We start from the raw sequence: 16,730 nt of genomic DNA, 5'->3' as shown, positions 1-16,730 counted from the left end.
GCTGATAGAACTGGAGCTTTAATTTTAATTTATTTTTTTATTTGCTTTCTATCTAAAAAATCTTTCTGTTATAAAAAATAATTATTTGCAGCACAATCTCTTTCCACAAACAACCATTTTTAATCTGGACTAAATTTCAAAAGATTACACTCCCTGCAACAATAAACAAAACTACAATCCAGAAGAATATGAAACAGTTTTGTTACTCAATCCATTTTGACCCTTTCCATAACAATTTCTGAGGTGAGTCTGTGATCCACAAATACGTGTTTGAGCACCTGTGCATGAAAGTTATCCAATGTACTGCCTTTTGAGTAGCGACACTGGGTGGGTGTTCCAGAAGCCGTGACCATTACATCCTACCAAATTATTAAAGCCAATCTTTTTATGATCTTGTACATGGTATTGGGTCTGTTACTTGTGATTTAGTCTCCTGAGCATGTCACTCATACCCATAGACTACAGTAATTAATGCAGAAGGGATCAGTTTACAACAAATAACAACACATAATTAGTTTACAACAAATAATAAACAAATAATGTTTAAAATATATATTAAAATTCAATAACAAAAGTTAAAATAAATAAAAATATTACATATTACAGAAAAGTCAGACAAGTCCAACTAACACATCCTCCTTGAACCTGAGGTTTTACTTACATTTTTTTGGTGATCTTTCTCCTCTTCTGTGATAAATTATTTCAAAATCATTAATAATTAGATGTTCTGTATATGATTGCTCTGGGTATGACAAAATAGTAAGAATCCAAGTGAGAATCTTCTGGTTGATCTTTACTTGCATTTAATAGCCAATTAAAATTAAATTGTTATAATATTTAAAAATAGTGAGAAATATAACTACACAAAATAAACTAAAACTTTTCACAGGTTTCTTGACCCTTGCCTGATTCTGTCTCTACTCTAAATACATCCTAACAGAAATGAGAAAGGCTGGCATAAGGCAATATTCACAAAGCCAACTTCAAAATTCTACAGTTTGCATTGATGATATGTAAAGGTGTAGTTTCTCAATTTATCTTGGGTATCTCAGAAAATGAACAATGTCCAATCAGTTTCAAAGTGAAACCATACAAAACCCACAAGTACCAAAGTCTTGAAATTGGAACATGTGAGAAGTTCAAAGACAGCAGTAGTTGTGTCCTCCAAGTACAAACTGATAGGCAGAAGGCTGGCAGCATGACACCATGCTTCCAGCTGAGCTTCACCTGACCCTCGTAACACAGGAATGCAGCCTGTAGGCTGAAAATATGATGCAGAACATGAAGGAAACCTGTAAACAGGTTGTCAGACTCATACCAGTGCAGAGGACAGCAGAGTTGGATTTGGTCTGACGTCAGAGAATTATCCTTAGCAGCAGTTCCCATGTTTCTGGAGAGTAAATGTATTCATTCTTTGCAAGATCTCAAAAATCCACCAGGTTGGTGACTATGGCGGCGTTATAAATGAGATCAGAGATGTAGCTCAGGGAGGTCTGCTGAGCACTGGAATTGGGGTCCTGCCCCTGGGGGACATCCCAGTAGAATTGCTGAGGGTGGGATGGAACAACCTGATCCACAGGGACCTGGGCAGCATGTGGATCCATTACAGGGTGCATGACATGGGGACCCTGCTGGGGTTTGATGCAACTATAACTAGGAGCTTTGTAGAGCTGGTTGAAGTCACCCCACTGTGTGCTGGGGGCGGGTTGGTCCTGCAGTCCCTCTGTGCCAGTGAGAAGCTGGGAAAGATGGCAGTCATCCCAGTGCAACAAGTCAGGGAGGTCCAGGGAGAGGTGAAAATCAGGATGCTGTGGCTGGTGCTGTAGTGGGGGCTGCGACAGAGCCTGCCAGTTGTTGTACTGTTGAGACTTCAGAGGTCTTGGACAATCTGGGTGTTGTCTGTGGCTCATCTCTGCTTGGCTGTGGTCCACTGCTCTACTCCCTGCCTCCCCAAGCAGTGGAGGGGTAATGACAGGGCTGAAGGGAGAAGGAATCAGCCGATTGGCATTTCCAGACTTTTTCAGGGGCCTGATTAGCTTCCCACTTTTTATGCTTCTAGCTCGTCGATTCTGGAACCAAACCTGAGGAAGCAAAACAGAATCTAGTAAAAAAATTACAGCGTGTGATCCCCTCCCGCTGAACAGGAAATTGCTAACAGTACAGAATTACATCCAGGGGGACATCCTTATCTAAATCAGACTTGTATATTGAAGTATTTTGTCACCAAGGCTGGCTAACATGCAGGCAGCAATTGTTTAGGCCCGTACTTTTCAAACTCAAGGTATCCCCACTACAAGACATCTGGAAATTGATGAATGAGGATACATTGGGTAGCAAGGCTTACAGGGTGAAAATGTGAGCTTTTATTTTTGTTGTTGTAAACAATTAAGGAACAAATACTTATTGCATCAAATGTGTATAGAAATCATTTTATCTGATATAATTTTATCATAATATCTATTGTAAAAACCCTGAGTAACACCAGCTTTTCTCCAGGTTACACTGGTGGTTAAAAAAAATTAACAGAACTGACAACATGAAGCGTCTCTTTACAAAAGACTTGTGGAAGTATAGAACATGTCCTGCTGCATTGTTAAAGCTGATAGGTATGAAGCTGCCCATACCTTTGTTTATTCTGACTGACTTGTAATGTTTGATTAGCAGGTAGCTGGTATTTAAGAGACATCTGAGCGGTTATTCTTCTGCGGGTGTAGCATTTCAGTCATGAAAGAAATTGATCCCTTTTTCAATTCTGCTTTTTCTTTTCTTTTTTTTTATTTTGCACAATGCCTTGAAATGCTAGACATTGTAGCTTTGAATATAAAATGTTAGTGACTGATCAGTTACTACTACTACTACTACTACTACTACTCTTTCTTGGTAAGAAATATGCCCAAATTGATGTAGAATATTTTCATAACTAACGTACCTGGTAAAACGGATTAAATCTATTTTTGTGTCAGAAATTTAAAATTGAATAAAGTTTTTTTTTAATCGAAAACCTAGTAAAACCTATTCAGTACCAGCTTGTTCTTTAACCGTTTCGAGCAAGAAAAATAACTGTTTGTAAATTGCGATTACACATTAGAAACAGTAGAACAGATGATCACCTGTATTTTGCTCTCCGGCAAGTGCGTGTACTCCGCCAGGCGCTCTCGGAGGGTGATGTCTGGGTAGGGAGTTGAGGCAAACGCTTCTTCTAGCTCGGACAGCTGAGCACGACTGAAGATCGTCCTCTTCCTCTTCCGCTGACCTTCGGCCACCCCGCCAAGAGAACTGTCCAGCTCGGGAGACGACCCAATGGCCTCGGACCTGGAGTCTTATGAAGACATAAGGCAGCGGAGGGAATCGCGAAAGCGTTAAATCGAGTGGATTCTATACATTTTAATCATTATAGCGAACGTGTTGAAAGAAAAATTAGAGAAATAGACATTATTAGGTGAGAAGACAAACTGAAAAAGTTCAGGAACAAATTTATTTTGAAAAATGTCTATACAAATATATAACTCAAAGGTGAACATGAACTAAATGTTTTAAAACCTATAGAACCTTTTTAACAAATACCTCGTTAATGTACAACATAGCACTAATAATGCTAGTTGTGACATAGGGCTAGAAGAAGTAGAAAAAGAAAAAATAATTACTTGCGCTTTGCTGTTTTTTGTCTTTGTGAAGTAAGTTAAAATCCATAGTCTTGTCTTTCGTTGGCTTTCGGCTGCTGAAGAATACGGGACCCATAAATTGTGCCATCCTCCGAAAGGCTTTTCCAGCTGCTGAAGTGGCGAGTAGCGAGTAACTGGAAATGCCCGTTGCTGTGTGCAGGTCTGTTCTGTCCAGATGACCCGCTCTGTCCCGGGAGCTTATATCTGAGCGCCCCTCAGGCTCTGCCCAGACAGGTAACACCCGCGACCACCACAGGCATCTCACTCGCTGCAGTGGTGATGCAACGCAAGAGAGACGCTTTGATCACAACAGCCCCCATTGTTATGCATTCAACCAATCAGTCAAAGAGATTAAACGTTTTTTTCCTATGATCCTCCAAAAGGTGTATCGTTTAAGTGTTCAATACACGATCTGGGGACAAGCCGCGATTTCCCCGACAGGAAGACCTAAATCGCTGCTGTCTATTGCGTATCCTTCTTTATTCACTGTTGAACACATACCTCTGCGTGACTTCATTTTTTTAAGTAAGCAAAACATGTGAATACTTCAACAGAGACCGTGAACGTCACAGGATATGTGTTGTGTGAATAATGTTTTAACTTGTAATCGTAGCATACTTAATATGACCATAGAACCCCTCATTTCAGTTCAAATAACTTTTGAAGAATTGTAAATTCCGTACCGTTTTAAATCTTAACCTTAACGCTTTAATGTTTTTCTCATTCACTTTAAAATTTACCCTTTCATACATTCAACTACAAATACCCCTTATAGTGATTTTAAAGCGTTTGGTTTACAAACACCACACGTACAGTTGTTTTTGTTTGTTAAATAATAAAGTCCTATCCAAACATTCACTCTGATTATTTTATGCCTAAGAAATGTGTTAAAGTTTACATTTTATGCTTAGGGGGAAATTTTAAATATTCTAACCTCGCCATCACTTTCTTTAAACTATATCTTGTCCGAGCAATAAATAATCTTACCTACCAGCTTGTAATCGAAAATGATGTATTTGTAGTTTTAGGCTAGTTAAGGTCTTCAAGGATTATGACTATTAATAGAGTCATACATTATCTTTGATATTTCGGTGTTATTAGAATTTTTTAATGTGTTTGAATAAATTACGCATATAATAATTTACAAAAAAGCGAAAGATTCAGACGTCTTGCAGTACCGCTCCAGCCTCCACTGTATCGTCTAAAAATCGATAAATTGCTGTAAAACGTTGGTCCTGTTATTCAGCCGGTCGCTAAATTCAACACAGGAGCCTAACCCGCAGACAAGGGACTCAATGTAGACTTCTCGTACAGTATTTTTAAATAAAATGTCTGATCTTATTTTTTCTAAATGCATTGTTTAGCATGGGTGACTACACATTTCATAAGCTTATTTTATCACTAAACACGATTACAGCACTAGTGCAATCCAATACATTTTGTAATGTCTTCGGTATTTATAAACTTTTTGTTAATAATAAATTGCAGACATTTTATTGTCATGATTAAATTGATCATCGATCAGATGCCACATAAAGACAGTCAGTGAATCTGTTTTTGAGGAAGAGGAAGCTAATGGCTTCAGGATAATCGGATAAACGTTCTATAACTCAATGTCCAGGTATAAAATCATAGAACATCGGTCAGTGTAAACATCTTTTAGAATTTATTAAACTATTGAATTGCACATAAATTACCACCCAAAAAAACAACAGTATTAATTTATGGGACTTTCATTATAGTTTAAAGACTTTGTTTAAAGAACAGTTATTGGTGTTACTTTCTTAGGTAGGATGAACTATTTACCGACTTGACAACACAGAAAAAAGTGAGAACAGAGTTCTTTCGAGTTTAATGGCTTGACAAGTGTCTTTTTACATTTGAATATCCGAAACAGACGAGTCTAGGTGACAGCCGGGAGAGCCAAAAAAAGCGCGGTTTCAAATAAACATACAGTCCTGGCCCCGGAAATATTCGAAACTCTTCACACTCAAACCTTTTTTAAACAAAACATTATATCGACTTCTGTACTGAAAGCACTATAATTTTATTTAGAATAAAATATTTTAACTTGTATTTAAAATGATTTCCACGCAATACTTAAAATGTATCACATTACTATGTTTACATTATCTCCACAATAAAGTCTTTGAATTGAATTAATTTAATTGCCCCTAAGAGAATTTGTCTTGCACGTCAAAAGCTCATAAACATATAACATAAACCACAACAATACAACAATACCATAATACAAAACTACATTCTACAACATCGCTCAATCAGAACTCTTCCAGTAGACATTGTTTTTCATTATTCAACAATTGAATGCTTTTAGGTATAATACAAGTAATGCTCTTATAGTCTTTATATGGGGGATCTGGTACCTACTGCCAGAGGGCAGGAGAGTATACCCTAAAACAGCAAATGAGAGAGGTCATCTAAGATTTGACTAAAAATATGTCGCTACGTCATATTTTATTTAGTCTAAGAAGAATGCACCGGTAATTTTGCCACCAGTCCCAAACACACTCTTGTACCTATTTTTGTTCTTCAAAGACAAGGATCTTCCCTGGCTCTGAATACAAAAGAATGCCCTGAATAAAAATCTTAGAAGAAGTGTCAACATTGTGTTTTCTACATTAAATCTCTAACTTCCTTAAAAACCCAATATTTGTTACGCCTTTCAATACCTTGACTTTCTATTGGTGGTTCAATTCAATTTATAATCGCTAAAAGTGCCAAAGTACTGTATTTATATTAATTTACCTTTTTAATTTCCATTAACAGTTACACGCACCATAGGAATATAACTTATTTTCTAAGATCCTTTGTGTAGTTTGCGTTTAATACCACTGAATTATCCTGACATCAGTTGTGATCGTGAAAAAGATTTATCTAAATGTCTGTAATTGGTTTCATCAGCATCCAAAAGTTCAATCAAGGCAACATCATCTGCAGACCTGGTAATCGAACAGTTGTCACTTGGGGCTCCTGGTGCTAACGGGAACCCTCCCCCGAGCTCACTCGGAAGTACTGTCGCCGATCAGTACGAAAATCGTATATCCACCGAGTCGGTGATGTTCCTCCAAGGCTTCCCTATCAACTTGCTTGCCTGAATAGTATTAAAAGCCAACGAAAAGTAAGCAAAATGTATGTGCACTAGGATGGGGTTTAAGTGCAAGGTCACAGAAACTCATTTCGCCCAGTAAGCAAACCGATAGGGTCCTTGAGTGCGCTGGTTGCCGAATGAAGATGAAACGAATTTATTCAAAACATTTCATGAACTAAGTGCTACTGGGCGGTAGTCTTTTAATTCAACAGATGACGAAGAGTTGAGAGATAAAGAAGAGTTCTCTTATTCCGTTATGAGTTTCAATTCATTGACATTTCTAATGGACGTACTTAAAAGAAAAATAAATATGTACAATTATAGCCTGGTTTTGTGCTGACAGTCCGCATTTTTTTAAAACGCATTTAAGCGAAATATTTTTCATTAATGATACGATCAACTAACTGTATACATTTGTAAACTTATAAAACACACAGGAGACAAATATTATTTCATATAAAAGGTGAAAAAATAGATAACGATATAACTAAGGAAACACATTCATTCGCACGGTTACCATAAAAGACTTATAGAGGTCAGAGCGATATCTGTGTGTTTAATGGCCCGATCGCGCGTTTCCTTTAAAGCTTAACTTCCAGCACTTGAATAAACAAGAGTACTTGACACCCCGGGGACAACATCCACCGCCTGAACAGACGGCCATTGAGGACGTTCTCTTGCCCGGCATTCTCTCGTTAACATGGACAAGATCCACAGAGCCCGAGCGGTCGGCTGCTGAAACCGCGGACAGGAGGTTTAACTTTGAAAAACATGAATAATGTTGTACCCTGATGGTGTGGGATTCTAGCAGATCTTCGTATCATTGTCTTTTATTCTCCCCAGAGCCTCTTATCACGCTGTGAGACCATTTACCCCTTTATAGAGTAGAAAGTTTTTGTATCTTCTTTATATTTATGTATGTGCCTGCTTTTATTTTCAAAGTATCAGATGAAGTCGAGACACTCAAAGCCCAGAAGGGTTTGGGTGAAATACATTTATTACCATTACATTAACTAAAGACAGCCTCTGGATAATTTCCCTGCACTTAAATTGTTCATTATCCCAATCACAAAAGCACAACGTGTTAACTTCTTTAAGGACTGATATCTTCCAAAGAATTATTTATTACATTAGATCAAAAATATTTTCTCTACACATGTAAATAAGACTATTCCATTCCAGTCTTCATAACTAAAGTTTTGCAGCTGCCTCTGAAATAAAAAATCCAGTGGAGTGTGTAGTAAAAGAATGTGCACGGTGATCCTGGCAGTTTCATGTACCTCAAAGTTTCTAAAGAAAAAAAAGTCCAGATATGTTATCGAATTGTAAAAGGTTAAGTATTTCCAGGAAATTAGTTTTTTGAGAGGTAAGCCCATGTTAATAGTTAATAGTTAATCTGCATCCGAGCAGCTGAGCTTTCAGGAAATGTCTGGAGTCTACAGAGTAACAAGGTCTTTAACTAGGGAAGATTGTTCGTGTACTAGGAGAAGAATGACTAAGGTACCACAGCCTGCACACTGTGAAACCCAAAGCTTTCAGTGCTGCTCTGCTCTCTTTCATGTGTGCGCTGCGCTAGTTAAAACATACAATTAATGGCCTAGAGAGTTCAAAGACAAGTCTAGGAGTGAAGTAGAGAGCAGCCACAGAAAAGCCAGTCTCTGCTTCTCAGAGAGTGAGAACTCAACACAGCAGATCGTCCATTATTCGGTGGTGCTCTAGTGGGAGGTGTGTGTGGGGAGGTGGCTAACTGCCTTTTCAAAAATGCTAGATAATTGCATGACTTTTTGTACTAATTTATTTTTGCTCATTCCTACAAAATTGTGTCTTGAGGTGTACACATTTATTTGTAGTATTTTGATTTGATTTATGGTATGAAAATATTAGTAAAAGAACAGTGTGGTTAAAATACACAGACTACATACAGTTAACAGTACAGTATTGCAGAAATGGTGCTGTAAAGTACACTTTACATTAACTTGTTAAATGCAAAGTACATTATATTTACTTCCAGTATCAGTTTTATGATAAATAAAATACTGTAAGCAAATATCCTTTCGCCATATCAGCCCCTGAATGACAAAACATTTAGGAAGCCAGATTAACAGTTGCTGAATAACTGACAATGTACTGTATCTTTAAATGTTCTTCTAGAGCTTTAAACTTACTTTTCTGTTATATGAAACTGTCAATACATTAGCAAATTCACGTTTACCACCTCAAGATTTATATCTGGGTCACAACCTTCTATAATTTTTTACAATGAATTCCAGTTTCCTCCGGAGTTTGCTTTTGTTGTCTCAAATTCATTCTATTCCCACACAAACCTAGTGGGGAGTCACATCAACTTACAAAATCTAAAAGAAGAAAAAGAATTCATTGGAAAAAAGTAATTCCTGCCATTTTCCCTTTTAAAGAAATTATCCAAACTTGAAGAGTCCACATTACCACTGTGTCCTGAAGACTCATGCCACACCTGCTCTCAGAGGCTCCTTCTCAGCAGTCAGCAGCTTTTATATTTAAAGGGTCCATATCTCAGGCACAATGTAACATTTCTGCACACTCATATCTACCATGTGGACTCCAACTTCTTTGGAAAGCAGAAGTGTACATGAAGGAGTCCAATCACATCAGGTCAATCATATCCCAGAATGCAAGGCTTTCTGTTGGCCGTTGGCTACCGCCTCCATCTAGAAGAAACAAACATAACATTTTTTTAGGCAATGAGTTCAACTTCATGAAGAACACTGCTGAACAGTTTAATTTTTTTCAGTACTTACATTCGGAGACATTTGTCTTTCCCTCCACTTGCAACTCTCTGTCCATCAGGGCTCCAGTCCACAGCAAACACCTGACAGAAACACAGCACTCCAGGTCACAACGCAACACAAAGAAACTGAACAGAGAAGGGACAGTTGTAAGAGAAGCTCACAGTGAAATTTCTGCCATAATTATTAAATTAAATTCCTAGTAAAACTACAACAGCTGCCAGTAAAATTGAAAACACTTCAAAACCGTGTCGGAAGGTTTGTGCAGCATTTTGACCCCTGGCTGACTCATTCTAGAGCTTGTGGCTTTGTAAATTGTGCGTCTGCCGCGTGTCCCTGGGGTCCGCAGCGCGTGTGAGCCTGACCTCGTCCGCATGCCCCGGCAGATCCGCCACCAGACGGCTGGCCTTGACGTCCCAGACCTTCAGTGTGCTGTCGCTGCTGCCGCTCACCAGGAGCCGGCTGTCCGCCGACCAGGAGATCTGGTACACAGCCGAGACGTGGCCCCGCAGGGACTGCAGGTACCTGGGGACAGGAGGGAGAGTTCCGAGACGGATTTATACACCAGGCTCTCAGCCTCGGAGGAGCAGCAGAGCAAGGGGAGGCTGGGAGTTTAAGAGAGAAGCCAGGGTGTGGGCTTTGACAACATGGCTGTACAAGCACTCACTGTTGGCCTGAACAGCTCTGTTTTATCTCCTGGAAACAACACAGCTGCACAGAGGTATTTGGGTCCACCATGTGAAATCACCAGAGGCCTCCCGACTGATCATCGCGGGGTATTCAGATACAAGCCTGAAATTTCACACACTATTTATTGGGCACAATGACATTATTTTTTGAATGTACGAAGCAAATCTGAGATGGTCAGTTGGGAGAATTTTCTTAAATCTAGTGATCTGAGGCGGATTTACCCATTTGTGAAACCAAGACCTGGGTGCAGAAACAGCCTGAAAAAGTCTAATCAAGCAAACAAGTTAATTAAAAGGATTAGCTCAGATTAAATGAAAATCAGAAGTTAAAGGAGTCAGGACCAGGCCTGAATGTAGATTATTCTGAGTTGTCTATAGGTTCAGTAACTTGCCGTCTGGGGCGAGGTAGGTGCTCTGTGAAGGGAGAAGACAGAAGCTGGGGGTGAACGAATGAGCGGTTCTTACTTTCCCGTCTTGCCGTCCCAGATCTTGATGGACTTGTCGAAGGAGGCGCTGGCAATGAGGCGGGTGTCAGGCGAGAAGAGCACCTCGTTGATGAGCGCCTGGTGTCCAGTCAGCCTCCCCACAGGCTTCTTGTCCTCCGCTGGGTTCCACAGGAAGAGCGTGAAGTCGTCTGAGCCAGACACCAGCCGCTCCGGACCCTGGCCCTGGAACAGAGAGGCGAGCAAGACGTGCAGTAAGAGCAGAAGACATCAAATCTCACACTGGCTCCCTGTGCAGCAGGCGACTGGTCTCTTCACACTGATTGCACTCGTGTGTATTTGCCCCTGTTACATCATGTGACAGTGAGAAGTGGGAAAGATTAATCAATGACCTGTTTGTGATCCGTGCTGCTACCAAACATCAAAGAAGTACAAAGTATAATTTAACAAACAATATTTTTTATTTTCGGTGAAACACTGTTTCAAATGAAAGGTGAAAATGTGATTGCCTGCAATGTTAGATTTATTTTCAATAGTAGAGAAGTCAAAGGAGATCTTTCTAAAAAAAAATCAGAACTGGAGGTACTTACTCTGATTTGATTATATCTCTTCAGGGCCTTTTCCTTCAGTTCCTCCACTGTAAAAAAAAGTACAATTAAAAGAAAACTGAAAAAAAAAGTTGGAACCAGAAGCGTGCGATAGGGACATGCCAAGCAAATGTTTTCTTGACTATTGTGTGACATATTTCTTAAGAAAGAGTTCCACCCCTGAGGGCTAGAAGGTGCTAGAGGCAGCAGGTATCCGACATCAGACTTAATGCAAGCATAACAGGTTATTATTGGGCATTTCAAACATCACTTGCTTCAAATTAAAACTGTTAGAAGACAGCAAGTATACCATTACCCCTGTAGTTCATTCAAAAGTCAAAGTACTTTTAAATAAAATACAATGGGTATGGGAAGGAACTGCAAGGAGACTATTCAGGAACACCTGTATTCGCACTTCTCCATGTGCAATGGGGCAGGAGAATGGAAATTTCACACTCACAGGGGCCGCTGACATCCTGGGGGTTGATCTTGGCATCGGCAGGCTCAAAGGCTCCGGTCCGCAGCACGTAGTCCGTGCTCAGCGCGAGTGTGTTGACCCAGTGGGCGTGACCCAGCAGAGTCCGGCACTGCACCCCCTGGTCCACAGCACAGTAAAGGACAAGGCTCTGTTATAACTACAAACAGCAGTGAAAACTTGCAGGAATCAAAGAGCTCATTTAATCTAACGGAGCTCAGTAGATTCCAGAAATGTGATTTTTAAAGGCATTGTGACTTCTGCTAAAGATCCCAGCACAGAGTGACTCAGTAATATAAATTATGCAATTATAATTTTCTTTGTAAAAAATGCTTTCTAGTTTCTATGCAAAATTAACCTGAATAAGGTTTCAGTTATGTCTTAATGTTCTACTCTCTGAAGCTAAACACAGAGATCAGGTGTGCAGCACTGGGAAATGCAGGGCAGTAGGATGGGGGCTGGACAAGTCTGCCCTGTCCCATGTGGTGCAGGAACTCCAACAGTAAGCCAAGTTGTCAGGCTGCTGGCGATTCCTAATCTAGCAAGAGTGAACTAGAACAGTACTGACAATTTCAAATTAAAAAAATTAAAAGCTTCCATTAAAATCCTCTTATCTGTCTTTAACGAGAAAAGAGAAATTTTATTTTAATCCCTAATTACATGCTTCCTCAGTTTTAACGCTTTTGTTTTATTTTCTACAGCAAGACTTGGTGCCCCACCCCCACTTACATCCTGCGCCCTCCACACTTTGATGGTCCTGTCCTGGGAGGAGGTGAATAACAGACCGTCACCCCCCCATTTCACACAGGTGACTGATTGCGTGTGTCCCGTCAGTATCTTGTCGCACCGGCCTAGTACAGTGTCCCAGATCCGGACAGTGCAGTCTTTGGAGGAACTGGCCAGGTAACGGCACTCTGCATTTCTGATGGATACAGGAAAGGATTTGTCATTTGTTTCGCAAATTACTATTACAACCACCAATGGCAAAAAGAACCTACTAAACCATAAATTCATATGACAGTAAACATTCTGTGATCCAACCATGATCAACTGGATTCATCTTAACATCTGTGAACATCACGTCTGTAAGCAGGATACAGTGTTTGAGCCCATAAGGACAATGGAACAATGAGATTACTACCTCATCTCAATTTATCTGATGTAAAAATGTGACACTATTGTCTAATTACAGCTGTGAGAATTTAGTCCTGTCCAGCTGCCTGGACAGAGTGGCCCAAGCATAACAGACACACAGGGGTCACTCACAGGTGGAGAGGCTCCCAGGACAGCCATGTGATCCACTTGGTATGTCCAGTCAGCACTTTTCCGACCTGCTGTCCTGAACAGGGGTCCCACATGAAGATCTGAGGATTGCAAGACAGCACAGCCCGAGAAGTTTCATGACACAGCAGCTCTTCACAACACTTTTAAAACACAGGTATCTGCTCAGACTAAATACTGAATCAACTGAAATGTATCCCAGCCTTTTTTAAAATATTTGATAATTATTCCTTTTCTAAGAAATCTTTTTTTTATGCCTGGCATTTGCAGCTCTCGTGTTTGCCAGGATCTGCTGAGATGTGGCAGTGAGACCCTACCTGGCTGTTTTTACACCCAGATGCCAATTTCTTCCCATCAGGAGACCAGGAGATGGCCAGAACCCAGTGTTTATGTCCTGTAAAAACCAAAGCACGGATCACAATACAGCACACAAGAAGAGCACTCACAACATTCACTTGTGAATTTCTAGGTAAAACAAAGAACACTACACTTGTAATCAAGCTGTGTTTAACTCACAACGGGCAAAAGAGTGACCATTCGCAATTCCTGAAACTAAGTTCTTTGAAATGTGCTGTTACAAAATATTTGTTTTTTATTCAATCATATAATTAGTTTTTATAGAATGATTGTGTTTCTGTATCTATGTGCTTTTAGTTTATTAGAAGTCATGCAGAGTGGTGTACAGCTAAATCTAAAGTCATAAGACATCATAACGTCTGAGGAGGGAACAGAAGGAAGGTAGCAATTTAAATGCTCAACAGAGCACGGGTCTCCAATACAGGCAGCACCTTAGCTAGTTCCCAGTCTGAATACTTGATTATGAGGCATGATGGACAGAAGTCTGAAGAGGACACTGATAAGCACTGAAAAGACCTTTGCAAATTTCAAATTTAACTTAGGCTGCACTGGGATGCAGTATCAACAAAGTGTTACTAGAGGGCGCCAAAGTGTCAGTGATTACTAGATAGTCTCACTGGGTGATAAGTAGACTATTGGCAATGAGATTGAAAAACACATTCTTGTATGGGTTAATTAGAGGTGTACTGGTATATAAAAAAGTTGCACCAATAATAATGGCAATACGGAGTGAGTAAGAAGAACTTTAAGAGTAAGAAATCCATGGAGTTTTCATAGCAGAGAGAAGAATGTTCACGAGTCCTTTCGTTGGACTCCTTCAAAACCTCTCTAACACATCCTCTTGCAGTTCTACAGAACCAGGAGATCCAGTGTGTGCAGAAGCCCGGGATCTCCCTAGCCAAGGGTGGGGCCTGACCTCTGGCAGTGAAGTGGGGCGTCTCGGTGGTCAGGTCCCAGAATCGCACAGTGGTGTCTCCAGAGCCACTCGCCAGGTACCTGAGAACAGCACAGTGACAGTCAGCAGGAGTGCCTGGAACTGAATCACTCGTATTACAGCCTCCCTGGACCAGGCACACCGCACTGTGGGACCACTGCACCAAGCACAACATCCAACATGACGATTCTTTTCTGTTCAACGTTGACCGGACAAAGGAAGTCAAAGATGAAAACCTTAGAACACCGACAGCACTGTACTCCAACCCCAGGCAGGGTTTATAGGGTCCTTCACTAACTGACTGAAAATGGACTCTTAACATTTTTACTAATGAAGCCAATATTCTGGACAGAAAGCCAGAAGAATCAGCAGCTCTCCACCACCAGGAGGGGAGAACACAACCATGCTGCATCCTGAGTTCCAAAGGAAAACATCACGCCAAAGAAAGGAAAAACATTAAAAACCTTTGTAACAGAAGTATTTTTCAAGGTGTTTGAGGCATTTCCTCTATTGCATATGAAAGCCGGGAGATTTTAGAGCCTGTGTAAAGAGAGGACAGCACCAGCCAGTAGCTGGCAGAAGAGCAGGCGAGATGGTGACAACACTCACTTTCCTGTGGGGCTGAAAGCCACAGAGATGACAGCTTCAGTGTGACCCTCCAGGGAGCTGGTGCAGCGTGTGACAGCTCGCACCCTGAACACAGCCTGGGGCTGATACACCACGTCCAAGACCTGCTCTGTCTCCACAGCCTGGCCAGCCAGGCAGCTTGCCAGTGAGGAGATGATCTCGGTCTCGTTCACGTAGAACGCCAAGGGCAGCGGCTCCTCCTGCAGGAGAAACACAACGGCTCAGCGGCTGTGGTAGAAACACAAGGAAACGAGGGAACTCGGGCCCATGACAATCCTGCAGAACAGCTTGAACTCTGCAAAACACAACCTTTTCTTAAAAAAAGGAGGAAAACTTTTTATCTGATATAAGAATGTATTCAAATACAGGGTTGAATACAAGAAAACCTACTCACTAAAATATATTAAGACATAAGTAGTTTATTTTGCTCATTTGTGTGTTTTTCATTAAATATATAATAGCTGTTAATATCTGGGCATAGAAATCAGAACTTGAATTTTTTTTGCCCAACCAGGTGATGTTAACTCCTTTATTAAGAAAAAGGGCTTCTAGACTGGTACCTTCTGCAGCAGCGCATTGCACACCAGCTGCAGTTTGTCCGGGGTGATGTCAACTGGTACATCGAAGGGGGACCCCAGTATCTCCCCACTCTCGTCTTTGAACTGGATCAACAGCCGCTCGTTGTCCCCGCTCATCGCGTACCTGGACCCAGGAATACAGTCATTTATTCAGCCAAAGCTCGCCTGCACACAGCAGCAGATCCCACACGATCTTAACTCTATTTCTAAGCATGTGAGAGGAGGTAAGACTTAATGTGGCCGTAAAATATCAATACTAGAATCATTAGAAAAGCAAATACTTTAGATGAAAACACTTCACGTTCTTCGACTTTTTTTGGAAAATGTATTTTTTAGGTCCTAATCCAAATTTCAACATTTCTTTCAACGTTTTTAAAGATAAAGCACTTCTTTTTACGCCTCAGTCTGGTGAATTCTTCCACAAGGGCTACACAGGAGCATAACGCGCCTTCAGACTGGACTTACTAATGTACCACAAAATAACAACCGAGAGGAAGAGACACTATATTAACAGCAAATAAGTCGACACAATAAATGGATTGAAAACCGCGTGTTTACTACGAAGCACAGATCAGTTCTCATACCTTGTCAAGCTTTGCAGCGTGAAACTTCAGACACGCAGCAGCGCTTTCTGATGACGACAGAACCCTGCGACAGGGAGAAGGGCTGTTGAGGTAGTCATCGACGGGGGAGTCTGGAAACAGTTGTCACAGGCATCATTTTGCAGCTACAGAGTTGTACGATTAACTAATGTTCTTATTTTTGCATATTATGCCCTTTAACCTGTGGCAGCCTATTACTTTTCACTAAATACAAACTATATTTAAGTACTTTTACTATATATGACTGAAATAAATGCACGCTTCCAGTACTAGGCATTAGTTCACTGAAACTATCAGGGGAATGAACAGCTCAACCATACTTGGATTCTATGCGTTAATATTTGTAGTTACCAGGGCAAACACCAGGAGGAGTGAAACCATGGTGCTAAATATAAATTAAAATGAAATACCAATAATAATAGCATTAATGAAAACAACGTATTTGTATATAATTTTAAGTTTATGTGAGTGGTGTTTGTTTTATCTGTCAGATACGGAGTTTAAACGAAATAATTTATTTTCCGTTTATATTAAAATGTACTATAACTTGAATTCACTTAAATGAAATATATTTCCTATGCTGAAGTTCTAAAGCTACATTAACTTACGCAATTTGAAAAC

General features: G+C 40.4%; 2 protein-coding genes and 1 long non-coding RNA gene across 4 annotated transcripts; 1 reads left to right on the top strand and 2 right to left on the bottom strand.

The window, feature by feature from the left end:
* Positions 1–100: 100 nt before the first annotated feature.
* On the bottom strand, positions 101–8,400 carry LOC148643727 (homeobox protein SEBOX-like). Of its 2 annotated transcripts, XR_015929043.1 has the most exons (4): positions 3,645–8,400; positions 3,111–3,319; positions 1,319–2,081; positions 101–742 (listed from the first exon to the last, which is right to left on the bottom strand). XR_015929043.1 is itself a non-coding variant. In XM_088615944.1 (3 exons), exons 1-3 carry the CDS (start codon positions 3,748–3,750, stop codon positions 1,425–1,427), a joined length of 972 nt encoding a protein of 323 aa, XP_088472070.1. In that variant the 5' UTR covers positions 3,751–8,400; the 3' UTR covers positions 101–1,424. The 2 variants fall into 2 exon arrangements, 1 of the variants encoding a protein (XP_088472070.1); XM_088615944.1 differs by having other exon boundaries at positions 101–2,081.
* A 143-nt stretch (positions 8,401–8,543) lies between these two features.
* Positions 8,544–16,195, bottom strand: nle1 (notchless homolog 1 (Drosophila)). Its single transcript, XM_088615940.1, has 13 exons — positions 16,092–16,195; positions 15,490–15,631; positions 14,912–15,129; positions 14,285–14,364; positions 13,329–13,405; positions 12,997–13,094; positions 12,460–12,652; positions 11,716–11,851; positions 11,259–11,305; positions 10,691–10,893; positions 9,902–10,061; positions 9,549–9,619; positions 8,544–9,458 (listed from the first exon to the last, which is right to left on the bottom strand). Exons 2-13 carry the CDS (start codon positions 15,622–15,624, stop codon positions 9,446–9,448), a joined length of 1,431 nt encoding a protein of 476 aa, XP_088472066.1. The 5' UTR covers positions 15,625–15,631; positions 16,092–16,195; the 3' UTR covers positions 8,544–9,445.
* LOC148643726 (uncharacterized) lies at positions 10,786–13,396 on the top strand. Its single transcript, XR_015929044.1, has 3 exons — positions 10,786–10,922; positions 12,432–13,168; positions 13,282–13,396. It is a non-coding gene; the product is annotated as an uncharacterized LOC148643726 (long non-coding RNA).
* Positions 16,196–16,730: the final 535 nt, after the last annotated feature.

Source organism: Lepisosteus platostomus, chromosome 22 (genome assembly GCF_059453375.1).
Source record: "Lepisosteus platostomus isolate fLepPlt1 chromosome 22, fLepPlt1.hap1, whole genome shotgun sequence".
In the NCBI taxonomy this organism is placed as follows: Eukaryota; Metazoa; Chordata; class Actinopteri; order Semionotiformes; family Lepisosteidae; genus Lepisosteus; species Lepisosteus platostomus.
The sequence above is the reverse complement of the archived record's forward strand: the minus strand, read 5'-3'. Positions and strand labels throughout refer to the sequence as shown.

Coding starts and splice junctions, on each gene's coding strand:
- LOC148643727 (XM_088615944.1), bottom strand. CDS start 3,750: ATGGCACAATTTATGGGTCCCGTATTCTTCAGCAGCCGAAAGCCAACG. Junction 3,320..3,644: donor CAAAAAACAGCAAAGCGCAA/GTAATTATTTTT, acceptor TGTCTTCATAAG/ACTCCAGGTCCGAGGCCATT. Junction 2,082..3,110: donor TGCCGGAGAGCAAAATACAG/GTGATCATCTGT, acceptor TTGCTTCCTCAG/GTTTGGTTCCAGAATCGACG.
- nle1 (XM_088615940.1), bottom strand. CDS start 15,624: ATGAGCGGGGACAACGAGCGGCTGTTGATCCAGTTCAAAGACGAGAGT. Junction 15,130..15,489: donor GCAATGCGCTGCTGCAGAAG/GTACCAGTCTAG, acceptor TTTCTCCTGCAG/GAGGAGCCGCTGCCCTTGGC. Junction 13,095..13,328: donor CTGGGTGTAAAAACAGCCAG/GTAGGGTCTCAC, acceptor TGCAATCCTCAG/ATCTTCATGTGGGACCCCTG.